The sequence below is a fragment of the Simochromis diagramma genome, unplaced genomic scaffold (genome assembly GCF_900408965.1).
Source record: "Simochromis diagramma unplaced genomic scaffold, fSimDia1.1 OVJJ01000205.1, whole genome shotgun sequence".
Taxonomy (NCBI): domain Eukaryota; kingdom Metazoa; phylum Chordata; class Actinopteri; order Cichliformes; family Cichlidae; genus Simochromis; species Simochromis diagramma.
This window is the reverse complement of record NW_024386782.1, coordinates 11,602,882-11,616,565: the sequence shown is the minus strand read 5'-3', so window position 1 is coordinate 11,616,565 and position 13,684 is coordinate 11,602,882. Positions and strand designations below refer to the sequence as shown.

At 40.9% G+C, this 13,684-nt stretch overlaps 1 protein-coding gene across 2 annotated transcripts in view; it reads right to left on the bottom strand.

The window, feature by feature from the left end:
- Nucleotides 1-13,684, bottom strand: part of LOC120727897 (ephrin type-B receptor 1-B) — a 170,407-nt gene that overhangs the window by 55,306 nt on the left and 101,417 nt on the right. For both annotated transcript variants that reach the window (XM_040022503.1, XM_040022504.1), the window contains exon 5: nucleotides 8,319-8,654. In XM_040022503.1, coding sequence (XP_039878437.1) covers nucleotides 8,319-8,654 — 336 coding nt within the window. The remainder of the gene's footprint in view (nucleotides 1-8,318; nucleotides 8,655-13,684) is intronic.

Genomic DNA, 13,684 nt, shown 5'->3' with positions numbered 1-13,684 from the left:
CAAAGCCTTGGTGTTTCATATAGTCCTGGAAAGAAATCCTCACCCCCATGTTTGCAGGCATAAATACAGCCCCACACAAGCCCATGCTCTACATTGTGCGCCTCTCAGCCACTTGGCTCTTGGCCTGCTCGCTGAGGCCTAGTCATCACTCCACCTGGTCTCCACTCACATCTTGCTGAATAACTCCTCTGTTCAAAAGGCAGCAAATGGCACCCTCTCTCAACTAAGTCATCCTTTTATCACAGTCCTTGGTGATTATTCCATTTATTTTGCTTATCTGTGTACTTCACTCTTGCATAAGCATTCAAGTTATAGTAGGGAAAAAAACCCCTCTGACCTTTTTACATGTGTTTGCACGTAAATCATGTTTTCTAAGAAAACCAAGGTTATTCGACAGCTTCTCCAGCTTCGACTGGGGTTAGTATTTCTTGATGTGAATGTCAGATAATTTTGTAAAATGTAAATGTTGAACAAATGAATAGGTTCTGTTTATCCTGTCAGCGTGAATGGATTTTGTTCCGTCTGCCTCTCTTTGCTCTCACCTCCTGCCCCCGCCTTTCCTGCTCCTATACCCTAGACAGAGAGTGTAAGGGCTAAGCTTCACCTCAGTGCACTTCAGCCTCTCTGCTTCTCAGGCTAGTTCACGCTCCACTGACCAGGGCTAGGGCTGCCTGGGCCGCATTATCAATTACTGTCCACAGGCACACACTGTTCCTGACAGACCCCAGGGAGGGGCACTCCACGCAGAAATTACTGCAGCAAAAAAAGAGAAGAAAAAAAAGAAGAAGAGGGGAGCCCTGAGTCCTTGTCCCAACCAAATTCATACAGAAAAACAATGAAATTCTTTTTTCTTTTTTTCCCAGCGATTCAGGTGTTGTGCGTCACTGATGGCCAATTTGGAGGAACAACATCCAATCAGAGCCTTTTATGTTCATTAACTAGTGCTAGAGGATCTCATACAGTACAAGAGCTGAGATGTTCTTGTTATTACTCCTTTAACCGATTTAGTTTGGCATAACTAATGCAGTTGTTGTTTCCCAAAAGCACAACACAGACTCTCAGTGAACTCAAACATCAGCTCAACTGGAATATTGTGATATTAACATGTACCCTTATAATATACATTTCCACTACCCTCTCTGAAGAGAAGAGGGAATTTTTTTTTTAAAACAGCCGTGTCCCACTGGACATACTGACTGTGCTCGGAGAAGAAAAGCAGAACAGGAAAAAAAAAAATCATGTGCACATGTATGTGGGTCCTACCAGGCTACGTGTGAAGAGCCTGTCACAGACAATGTGTCGTGCCTATATGAGGGTGAGGTTCAGCCCAATGAAGCACCGCTGTCCCCACCAACTGCGTCCCCCACTGTCACCATGGGACGATGATGGTGACAGTGATTGGTGACTGTGTCCTGCACTCCTCCCTCCCCCCTCCATCCTTCCCATCCCTTGCTCCTGTGCTCCACTTTTATCTGGCCTCACTCGCAGCCCCTGGCTTTTAATGCAGAGCTCGGCTCACCATTAATCAAAGTCAAAGCCTCCAAGCTTCTGACTTAGACAGAAAGAGAGAGAGAAAAGAAGGAGGGACAGAGATGGGCCGGGACAGAAGCACGAGACAAAGTGATGAAAGAATGAAAAGCTTATTTTTTTTCTGCAATTAATCAACTGTAGAATATAGATGAGGTGAAGCACCACTTTGCATGTGTGCCACAAAGCTGAGGCTGTGGTTTCGCAGTGATTCCTCCAGCATGAAGTTGGTATAACTAATGTTAAACAGGAATGGTCAAAACTACTGCAGAGATACCGCAACTTTTAGTCTTCTTGGAAAAAGATCTGAACATAAAAGGTATATATCATCCATCTTTGGAAAGTCCCTCAAAAGCTATAGTAGAGATTACATAACTGTTTCCACAAGGTCAGAAGTGCTGCCTCAGACTAACAAAGTAAAGTTAATGTGTAAAAAGTGTGAAGCTCCCTTTGAATTATTAGTTAAAGGCTATTTTCTGTATCTTGTACAAGGCAGTCAAATTGTTTTATAAGGTCAAACTCAAAATGAGAATAAAAGTTTCCAGTCTCCTTTCTTCCTATGTGGCCTTTTTCTCATTAGAAACAGACTGAGATGGCTATACAAGTTCCTCGTATTCACATTTGAATTCCCGGCTAGAAATTCCTGCTCTGCCTCAGTTAGTATATGACAGAACAGAAAGTTATACTAGAATTCGTCAGCAGATCTTGTACCGCAGCCACATTCACTTCTGTGCAAAGGGGGGGGGGAAAGCAAACAAATACATATAAACATATTCGTTGCCACATGTACAAGTTGTTCTTTGTGCACTCGTGTTCTGTTTTTCAAGATGCTGCCACGCTACTGAACTGTGAAGCCTCTTAATAGCAACTCAGTGTCTCAGATGAGGGAAGCAGCCTATGTTGCCGTGCCTCTGTCAAAGGCATAGGTTCAACTGCCTTCCACCTTATTATCAGGGGCTCAGAGGGCCAAGCCAGCCATGACTACATGGTAATGGGCCTCTCTTGAACATCTTAAAGAGGGATCAGTTCAGTGCCAAGGATTTCTGTCAAGGAACCATGGTTTGAATTATTTTTAAAATCACATTATACGTGGACGATTCCAAACATAGAAAAAACATGAAGCACACACACAAGAAAAAAAAGAAGAAAATACCACATACTTTCACACAGGAACAAGCGCACACAGAAACACAAACGTATGCTTACTTAAAACATCACATAGAGACATCAGAACTGACAAGGTGGCTCAGTGGCATCAGAACCGACACTTTTATTTTTTCCCCGCCTGCAGCTAATACCTCATTTTCTGGATCCAGGGACAGGATCCAACAGTTATGGGAACAGACATTAAGTGAAATAAAAATGGCACACTGGAGAGAGCCTCAAGACCCGTTTAAGATGATGAAGCTCTCAGACACCCTAAATCTTATACAGTGAGTGTAAAGCAACAAGAAACAAGGCAACACCCCAAAACAAATGGAAAGGCTGTAAACTGAAAAGACATAATGAGCAGTGTCTCCATGGACATGTTTGCCTAACATCTCATTGGGTTTTAGAACCCCACAGATGGCAGCTCTCTTTAATTCATCTGGTTGTTTGGATTTCAGTCTACTGCACTACATCTTAGTATCTTAAATGCAACTCGCCCAGTCAGACTTGCCCATAGAAGGCTTAGGATAGTAGTGTTTGCATTTCTGTGGGAATGGCTCTCCAAACAGCAACTAAGTGGAGGAGGATTGTTTGTAGATATACTTGGTGTTCTGTGGTCTGAGGGATTGTTGGCACATAATCTAGGTCAAGAAGGCTGTGCTAGTAAGATCAGAGAAATGTTGGTTATTAGCTCCATAAAACAGCATCAGTCAAGAGGCTTTTGGATATTTATTTCATGAAGTGTTCACTAAAGCCCCACATAACAATTCAGGGAACAGAGTTACCACATTTGAAAAGGTTGGGATAAAAAAACTCAACAAAAACACTTTGCTAGCAGCACTTTGTACAAGTTAACTGCCCAGGATGGAATAAATGAGGGAACACGGCTAGCACAGTGTAGTATTCACCACACGTTTATGGTTTTACTGCCAATGGTGTGACCATATATATTTAACTCTGTGGCCATATTGTATTTAACTAAATCCAAAAGAGAGTTTCTTAATCTTTAAATTAAACAACATACAGTAAAAGCTATTATCCAGTGGCCAAGATAGATAAATATGACTAAATTCAGGCCAGGCTTGAATGATGGTCTTAACGGGGGCAGTATATAACCTGTGTGTCTTTATCATTATATGTGTGTTTGTGTGCGTGTTTGTTTCCTGGAGAGCAAAGGCTGTGAATGAACTCTTAAATCACACTATTGATCAGCCCTTCCTCCCAGACACACGCTGGGATCGAGGGCAGTTAAATGGCCTCTTTGGTGATTCACACTAAATCCCCTTACCCCCCCTCCCCCACTATCCTCTCCTTTTCTTCTACTCCTCCACAGTCTCCCCTTGCTCCCCTCAACCTTGTCTTTTCATAGCCAGTTCATGCTACAGCCATCTAAATACTGCTGCATACTGTTTTCTGGATACCCTTGGTTTACCGTAATCACACGACTATTTATGGTAAACCCAAGTCGAAATGAAAATGCAAAGACTTCACCAACACAAGTGCAAACTTTTATCATGATCACTTGAACGCATATCCCCTCACAGGTTGTTATCAGACCAGAAAGGCAATAATGTAACACTGCCCTTGACAAACAGCCTATATTTCACAGGTAGGCTCTACTTATCTTCTAAATTATATATTTTATGGTGTTATTTGTAGTTTAGAATCAGGGAAATGTAAATTTTTGCTATCAATGCCTGAACTGAAATTGAGTGTGAAACTGATAAAACTGTCTTTTTATTGCTTTTCCGTGACCTGAAACTATATCACTGGCCGTACGCTTTGGAGTCATGTTAAGGTGCAATGCTGTATATGGATATAAAGGCTATAGTTTAAGATGGTCTTCAAAAAGTTGATCCTTTAGTCTTAAATTCAATCCGCAAGACCTCACGACAACTATGGATTGTATAAATAAGTAAGCAACATGTACATTTCCATGGCAAACATGGAAATTAGCCACCTGTAGCAAAACATGCAAGCCTTACATGTGAAAGATCACTGGTTATATTCTGGGAACTTGTGACATCTAGTCCACTCCTAGTCTAGTCCCTATCAGGTCCCAGTCCCAAATAACTGGAAGGGTTGCATCACGCTGGGCTTCTGGTGTAAAATCTGTTGTGGTGACCCCTTGGGAAAATAAGAGATCAGTCAAAAATACCTTATTGATGAAAACTGCTAACTGCATTATGGATCTCTATGCCAGATCTCTTCTGGCCTACCCAGTGCAGGGTGATTTGTCCATTGATCAGTATAAACATCTTGCTTTTTATTTGTTCTAATAGCTTTTACTTTATGGATAATGTTTAGCAAAGCCACAAATTCATACAACTGGGAATACTCTCATCGATCAAGACTCTAGAATCTGCTGAGGCAAATTTCCACATCCTCATCTGTGCACTCTGGTTCAAATAAATATGGCCAACCTTCAAGCCAAAGTGACTCGCTACCTAACTCATAGAAGATTTAGCTGCTTAGTTTCCAGAAAGTCAACGCATAGTTTGCGCAGTCACATAACCACAACAACCACAATAAAACAGAAAAATACCAACTTGAAATAAACTGGTCAACAACTGATTTTATATGTTCCTCGAGGCTAAGATGTACAGGATACAAATGCTTGTTACATTACTCAGTCACACTCCCTCCACAAATAAACAGCTGTGCACACAAATAAGGTTTAGGTGTTATTTTCTATTTCATTTAGAGATCGTCATCAGATGGAGTTACTTTTCCCTTCGCATAAGCTGGGAAATTTGCCAACAGAAACTGTTGCACATTTGATTGACTTTATACTTCATATATTTTAAATTGATTGTAGAGATGCTGGAAACAACAGACTTTTTCATGGATGCATGGAAGTCTGCAGGGGACTTGTGGACACACTTTGATGGCAACATTTAAATTACGCAGACCATCGTGCTTTACTTTACACTGAATTTGTTCAGTGAATGTATAAGATGATGTAAGTATTCAATGTTTCTGAAAGTATAAATGTGCTTCACTGCTGCACTGAAGAGTCTTTGGGAATCTAGAACCTTATATCTTAAGGATGTCTTTGTTGTTGTTGTTGGGTGTTTTTTCTTCTTTTTTTGAGCGCATTAACATTTATCCCTTCTGGATACTTCTACATCGTTATTGACCTCGAAAACCCCCATTGAAGTCAGGAACAGTGCAATTACCTGTCTACAAAGGGGCCATATAGAGCTGGACATAGGCTTGGCAGATTACTAGCAGACACCTCATTACTGCAGCAGACTTCAACAATAGGCCTGGGCATTGCTTCTTCTACATCTATCTGTCAAGTGTACTATTAGTCTGTCAAATGGGGACAGTCAGCACCATTAGACCACCTTGATAATCAGACCTATTTACTCCCTCATTTTCCTCTTCTTCACTGTCAGTCTTTCTGTCTGGTAGGGGGAAAAAAGCACTCCATTTCTTCATCCTGCCTTGCCTTCCCTCCCACTCATCTCCTGATTCTTTCTCAGACAAAGACAAGTTCAGTTGGTCATTATGTTCCTCAGAGAGTCGTTGTAATCAAATGTGGTATGCCCTCAACCAAGCGGGCCAAATTTAATTTCAAAATGTAGTCCCACACAAAGGAGATCTGGATGAAGCAATTACTATGTCACTGGTCTTTGAGATAAATGTAAAGTTCATTCTACAATTAAAGTAAAACAGGGCTCAACTAGACTTCGTTCGATATTATATATTTTATCAGCGGATGAGAGTATGTATTTGCACATCTTTAGAGGATAGGAAACATGACATGAGCTATCAAAGTGCACGACTGACGAAAGGATCCGTGGACCCAGGCTACTAAAAACTTGTCACTTTCTTCCTTTCGAGACTCAACAATCTTTTTTTTCCACTAAGCAACTCCACTTTATGTTTGTTTAATTCCCCCAAGCTTTGCTTTTTACAGTTCGACCCATCCACAAACAGAAAAAAGGAAGAAAGCCTCATTTAAATGTTTCACATGGTCAGTATTTGTCCCTTGATAGGTGTTTTTTTGTGTACAAGTCAAAGCTCTACAAAAGCATGAAAAAATCGCTTGTAGCAAAAAGGACCATCAAAGTCAATATCCTCAACCTGTCATTTCCATTGGATGGGCTTGGCTCCCACCACACAAATCACACAAGCAAGTACAGAGACACAGACAGGGAGAATAAGAGGAAATAATACCACCCTGAAGCTAACCATAGCATGGACACATGTGCATCCATGTGAATACACATGGATGTATAGAAACACAAGCTTAAAAAAGTGTCCTCCAATCTGACACTTTAGTGTTGAACAGGGACGAGATTTGAATCTCAATTAGCTGCTACATACCTATAAAGCAAGCTGTGCTCTTTTTGCCCCACAATATAACATTTAACAGGCAATTTCCTCAGTTAAGGAAAGGAAGGGCTAGAAAGAGCATGTATGCATACCTCACCTGAACAATTTTCCTCTCTCTTCAAGGCCTGATTATTCACAGTGGAGAAATATGAAATCATAGTAGCCCTGAAGATTCCTAAGCCATGAAGTGTGGCTTCATAATGCACATGATGAATACTCTATTAGGTGAAAGATGATACTCTATTAGGATGAAATGATTCACAGTATTTACAATAATAGGGTATTTGCCATTTCACAAATTAAACTGAAACAGAATGCAGAGTAACCAGAATGTTCAATTCGATTTTTCAATTTCATTTAAGTTACACAGCGCCAAATCACAACAACAGTTGCATCAAGGTGCTTTATATTGTAAGGTAGACCCTACAATAATACAAAGAAAACAGAGAAAACCAGAACAATTATGTTACCCCCTTTGAGCAAGCACTTTGGCGACAGTGGGAAGGAAAAACTCCCTTTTAACAGGAAGAAACCTCCAGCAGAACCAGGTTCAAGGAGGGGCGGCCGTCTGCCGCGATTGGTTGAGGTAAGAGGAGCAAGACAGGAAAAAAAACATGCTGTGGAAGAGAGCTAGAGATTAATAACAGCTATTCTCAAATGAAGAGAAGTGTATAAACACATAGTGGGTGAAAAAGCTGACTAAAGATGAAATACTCAATGCATCATGGGAATACCCCAGCAGCCTAGACCAATTGCAGCGTAATTAAGGGAGGATTCAGTGTCACCTGATCCAGCCTTAACTATATGCTTTAGAAAAAAGGAAAGTTTTAGGCCTAATCTTGAAGCACAAGTAAGCCAGAGAAACATGCTCTCTCTTTCTAGTCCTCTGTCAGTACTCTAGCTGCCTAAAGGAAGCATGAATAATGCAAACAGAATTGGTCTTAGCACGGAACCCTGTGGAACTCCATAATTAACCTTAGTGTGTGAAGACTCTCCACTCTCCATTTACATGAACAAATTGGAGTCTATACTAGATAGATATGATTCAAACCACTGCACGCAGTACCTTTAACACCAACAGCATGCTCTAATCGCTGTAATAAAATATTATAGTCAACAGTATCGAACGCTGCACTGAGATCACGACAAGCACGTCATTTGTAACCTTCACTAAAGCTCTTTCTGGACTGCACTGTAACAGAACACTTACCAAAAGTAAACAGCTAAATTGAAAAACAATGAAAAACAACATTGATATGGACAGCTTTTTGAATGGTCATGGAAGTAAAGGTACTTACCAGCCTGGTTGGTGGTGATATCTATGGAAACATGCTGCGCAGGGTATGGACTCTTATTGCTGACACCATTGACGGCCTGTATCTCGAAGCTGTAGACAGTATGAGCCAATAAGTTGCTGATGAACACCCTGGTCTCGGTCAGGCCCAGCTGTCTTGGAACAAACTCCACGTTGTCATCACAGTGGGAACAGGAACGCCGGTTGGCCTGGCACTTCTTGCACACTATGTTGTAGACGACATCATCACGACCACCCGTCTCCCTGGGGGCATGCCACTCCAGGATCACCGAGGTTTCATTGACGATGGAGATCACATTTCTCGGGCTGGATGGCACGCCTGCAGATATAAAAATGATGAAAGATAAACTTGAGGGTATCTGTGTAAAAGATGTCATCAGGCTGAAAGAAAATGAACACATTGCTTATAAAAAGGAAAACAAAATAGTTTCATACATTTCTCTCCTTTTACTTTAGTCATTTTACAACAGTCTAATAAATACAAATGCTGGTTTTGAGAGCAACTTGTCTTTTTCTTATTTTTCTTCATCTCGAGCACAATTTGGAATGCTAATTTATTCCATTCACACCCAGAGAGATCATACAGCGAAACGTTTGTGTCTATCAAACATTGGTTATTTAGCAAAATGCAGTGTTGCATGGAGTATTCTTATCCAAGTGGCTCTGGAGATTCACGCTCCCATTCACTCCCTCATAGCCCGCAGCTGGAGCGGAACTTCAAAAACGATATTCAGAAAGAAATCAAGAAATAATGAAACTATTGTTTTGCTTGAGTGGTGGCTTAATATCAGGGTGCAGAAAAGTGCCTTGTTTGGCCTTCTGCAATTGCAGCACAATTCTTAAAGAGTTAAAATCTGTTTAAATGCCAGTGGAGAATTACTCTTAGCTGAGAGACCCTTCAACTGCTCAGAAGCAGCCCTCCCAGATACCAGACAAAGCTTTCCAAAACCCTTACTCGGTGCTCCTTAGGTTAAGTGAGGCAGCCCTGCAGAGCTGATCTGGTAGCAATTTATCTTGCATAAAGCCTGACCTTTATCATTATAAGAGAAATTAAACTGACCCATTTCTAGACCCATGACTACAGTGAACCGAAAATCAACTCAATTCTAGAAAACCTTTTGAGGAATTACTCGACTCGCCTTCTTCCTCTTTTTTACTTTATTTTAGCTTTTGACCACGAGCACCTACAACAATAAGAATTTTATACAGCACATGTTCATGGAAATGAGGAAAATAGTTACCTCAGTCTACAAAGACACAATTAATTTTTGCTGCAAAGCCACACACACATACTCGGTAAGCTAAGTAAAAAATGACAGAACACACAAGAGTGGGAATGGCTGTGTTACTTCTGCAACCTCGTCTCAGGGTCTCAAAAGCAGAGAGGTCAGAGAGACAAAGGGTGTAACCACACAGCGTGATTATTATGGTCTGGATGAGAGGGCCGCTAACGCTCCAGACAACATGGGCAAAAGACACATAGAAACCAGCAAATTCATATGAAAATGTGTAAAATATGTCATAGGGTTGCTTGAGGGGACTGGAGGCAGTTTCGCTGTTAGGGACTATGGACTGCACTTCATGTTACTCACGCAGCATACATTTTATGTCATCTGTCACATAAATGCACTTGCTGGGAAAAAACATAAGCAGATCTGTTCATGTGGAAAATGCATGCCCAAACCCACAGACAGACTATGGTGTGAATTATATGTCTAACGTCCCAGTTGCAACAATACTCTACATATGCAGGGATGCTGTAAGCAATCACACAGGACTTCCACCTGTATGATGACCTGTACCTTGGCTGTTTTAATTTGCCACAGGAAGTAATTTGGTGGCAGTTTTACTTGTAGCTCTTGGCAGACATTCCTTCAGTTACATCACACACAACATAATTTGGTTGTGTTTACATACATACTGCTACTACAGAAATAGATCATTTCTCCAATCCCCCTCCAAAAAGAACGCCCACATTTTTTTTTTCTTTTTTGCACCACTCTGCAAAGTAAAGACAGTGCACACAGCAACACAAAAAGCAGGCCATTAGCATAGGAACAGTAATGATACATCATTACACATGTGCTTTTCTACAATATGGGCAAGTGCAATATGCGCAAAAGTGTCTGTGCGAATAAGACCGGTGCAGCCAGCCACAGTATTTATGTCATACCCTTTAAGCAGATGTGGAAATCAAAATGACACTTTATGATACGGCTAAATAAATCGACAGGGGCACGCAAGCTGAACATGGCTTCCTACAAAGAAGAGACGCAGCGAGGCAGAAATGCACGGCAGCAAAAAAAACACCCCTGAGTTAGTAGACAAAATGAAAGTCTGATCAATATTGTTATGAGTATTATGTCAAAAGTCCTACTGTGTTACTCCCCTCATGTGTTCCTCACACTCACAGGCTGATATGCATAGCGCCCTGTTACTAAGGGGGCTTTAAAATACCACCTGGACTGTAAAACACTACGGCCCAGTTTCCTTCCTTGGCTACTGATATAAAGAGAGCCCCAGTGCCCAAAATAAAAACGTCCAGATATTGTGTACTCATCCACCTTTTGAATGGTCTGAGGCTAGTGCTTCTCTTCTTTCAAACTGTTTGTTTTTATGATGTGAAAAAGGCCTTGGGGGGCCAACAGAAGGTCCCTGTGTGGAGATAGTGATCACAGCCAGAGGAGCCGGGAGAAAGAAAGAGGGGCTGTGTGGGCTGGTGAGAGATGAAAAAAAACAACATGTTATAAGGATTAATAGTGACTTTGCAAGAGACTAAAGCAGTCAGAGTCGGAGTGTGTTCGTGTTAGCAGTGCTGCTTGTGAGATTTGGGTGTATTCACAGTGATGAGTGAGGAAGAACTGGAATATGAAACTGATAAAAGTACAATCTACACATCCATAACACTCGACAGTAGCTTTGAACCTTTCTTGACTCTGTGTGCGCGATACTTTAGATGTGTCAACGAGACTTAGGAAAGTTTTGAATATAAGTGGATGCTTGTGCCTGATAGTCTAGAGCATTATGTCTTCAAAGTCAGTACAGTAATTAGAGCAGGCTAGACAATTACCTTGACTTAGCTCCATTTATTACCAGTCACTGAGAGAGGAAACTGGCCAGCTGATGGCTGAGCTGTGGGAAGCACCCTTAACTGACTCCAGAAGTGGATTAAGAAAAAAAAGGCTTGTGAGAAAAGAGCAGAGATTTACTCACTTTGACAGCTTCCTCTCTTTTCCCTTTGAATTGACTATAAAATCAGAGGAAAACAGCTAAATGGGATGATGAGGAAAATGAAGAAAAAAAAAACAGATAAACCATTTCAGTTAGAAATTTTTATGGGTTTTGTTTGGATTACAAAGCACAGACGACATTCGATAGGACTCCAGGAAGTTTTCAGGGGACAGGCCACAGATATGAGTATTGAGTGAGAGCCATAACACTCAGAACCAATATGGTACAGATTACGCATACTGAAATTCATCAGAACCATACTGCTTTCCTTGTCAGTTCCCATATCTATGCTGATTCAATTACCATCCAAAGATGTTCCCCATGAACCAGTTAGCAGCTGCATATACAGCTTTTTTTTTAAAATGTATAAACATAATAACATATTTAGAATTTGGCAGGGTTGCTTTTATTTTTCAGCATAGACTATACATTAAAAAATGCATATTCAAATCTTGCTTTGTCACACGGAGTACCTCCTGGTGTGTTGATGGGATTTGTTTCTTCTTTCTTTGACACAAGTCCACCCGGACCTCATGCACCATCACCTTTTCCCCTGCCCCCCCCCCCGGACCAATTAGAACTGGTTTCACTGCTCGACTCCCGTCAGTTACCACTCAGCTTGTCATTCTTTTGACTCCACATACTGAGATACCCATTGTCCCAGCATGCTGGGTCACACCGACCTCTCTCCACTGAACCATGCTAACATGAAAACATTATTTATTTATTTTCATTATTTATTTTTTTAAACACACGCACATCTGTGGGGTAGTTGGGGAATGTCAAACTGGGGCCTTGAGCTTGGGGATCAGAGTGAACATAAAACACTCACTAAAAAAGTCCAAATCAGAATGAAAAGGTTTCACACACAATCTTTGAAGCTTTATCAACATTTCTCTTCAAAATATTTGAATATGTTTTCATTTTAAAAACTGTTAAAACTGCTTTAAAATGAAAATTCAGATAGGAAGGAACATTTTCATTAACAAACCTATAAATGCACATCGCATCGACCAAACGCAGACTCTGGCAGTGTATGCACTGAGGAGCAACAGGAAACAGAGGGTTGGTCACAAAAATGTTAAGGAGAAAGATGATGAGAAAACATATGAGCAGAGATTTCTTTGCTTAGGCTGAGATGGAACCAATACTTGAAAATACACAGAGAGGTACCAAAGCATCACCAATGGAATGACTACCGAGACAAAAAGGTTGAAATCAAAAAGGAATGAGAGTAAGCTTAAATGTTCTAGCTTAATTTTTGTGGCAGATAAAACCCAATCAACAAGGATATGTGCGTTTAAAAAAAAAAGTCTCTATATTTCCTTCTCCAGACTAAAACACAATCCCTGGGTTTTCAAACTAAAGCTGGTTGAGCGTTTCAAAAATCTTGTTCCACCCAGAGCAGAATGGACACTGGCACAAAGGTAAAACTCGCATGTCTTCAAACAAAAACGTATTAACAGGGATGTAGCTGATTCCTCTCCTCAGGCATAGACTGAAGTCTGAAAAAAATGTCTTAGATAAAGGAAATCCGAGGAGCTGGTATTTAAAAGTGCATCTCTGCCTTGGCATATTCATACCCCCAACGGGAAAAAAAAGGTTGTGGGGGGTGGGGTGGTTAGCATGCGGCCTTCAGCTCACAGAGCCATGCAACAGACAATCCATCAGCGAGCTAATCAGACTGATCAGGAGCATAGAGCCCCTACGTGCCTGATGACGGCAAGAAGTGCTTAAGCTACAGCATCAAGCTACAGGCTGGTCTGATTTAAGCTACTCTAGCAGTGCTCTTATCAAGACCTGTAGTATTAAAGAGATTGCTACTAGGATCATCTCACTAGCCCCCCTGGCTGAGATCTATGACAACTAGAGCATCAGGCCTAGCTGCTACTGTATGCTTCAGCCTTCAGAAAAAGCTTTGTGCAGACAGATTTGCAGACAAATTATTTTAATACAAATTGAAAAGCTGCTAACATTTGCTTAATATTATCAATATAATATTGCTAAAAGGGACCATTTCCAACAGATTTAGCATACAGCCTTTTGGTATGTTTTACTTAAGTGTGAATGTATTAGTAAGCAGTTTCATTTTTTTTTGTCTGAATACAAACAGCAATG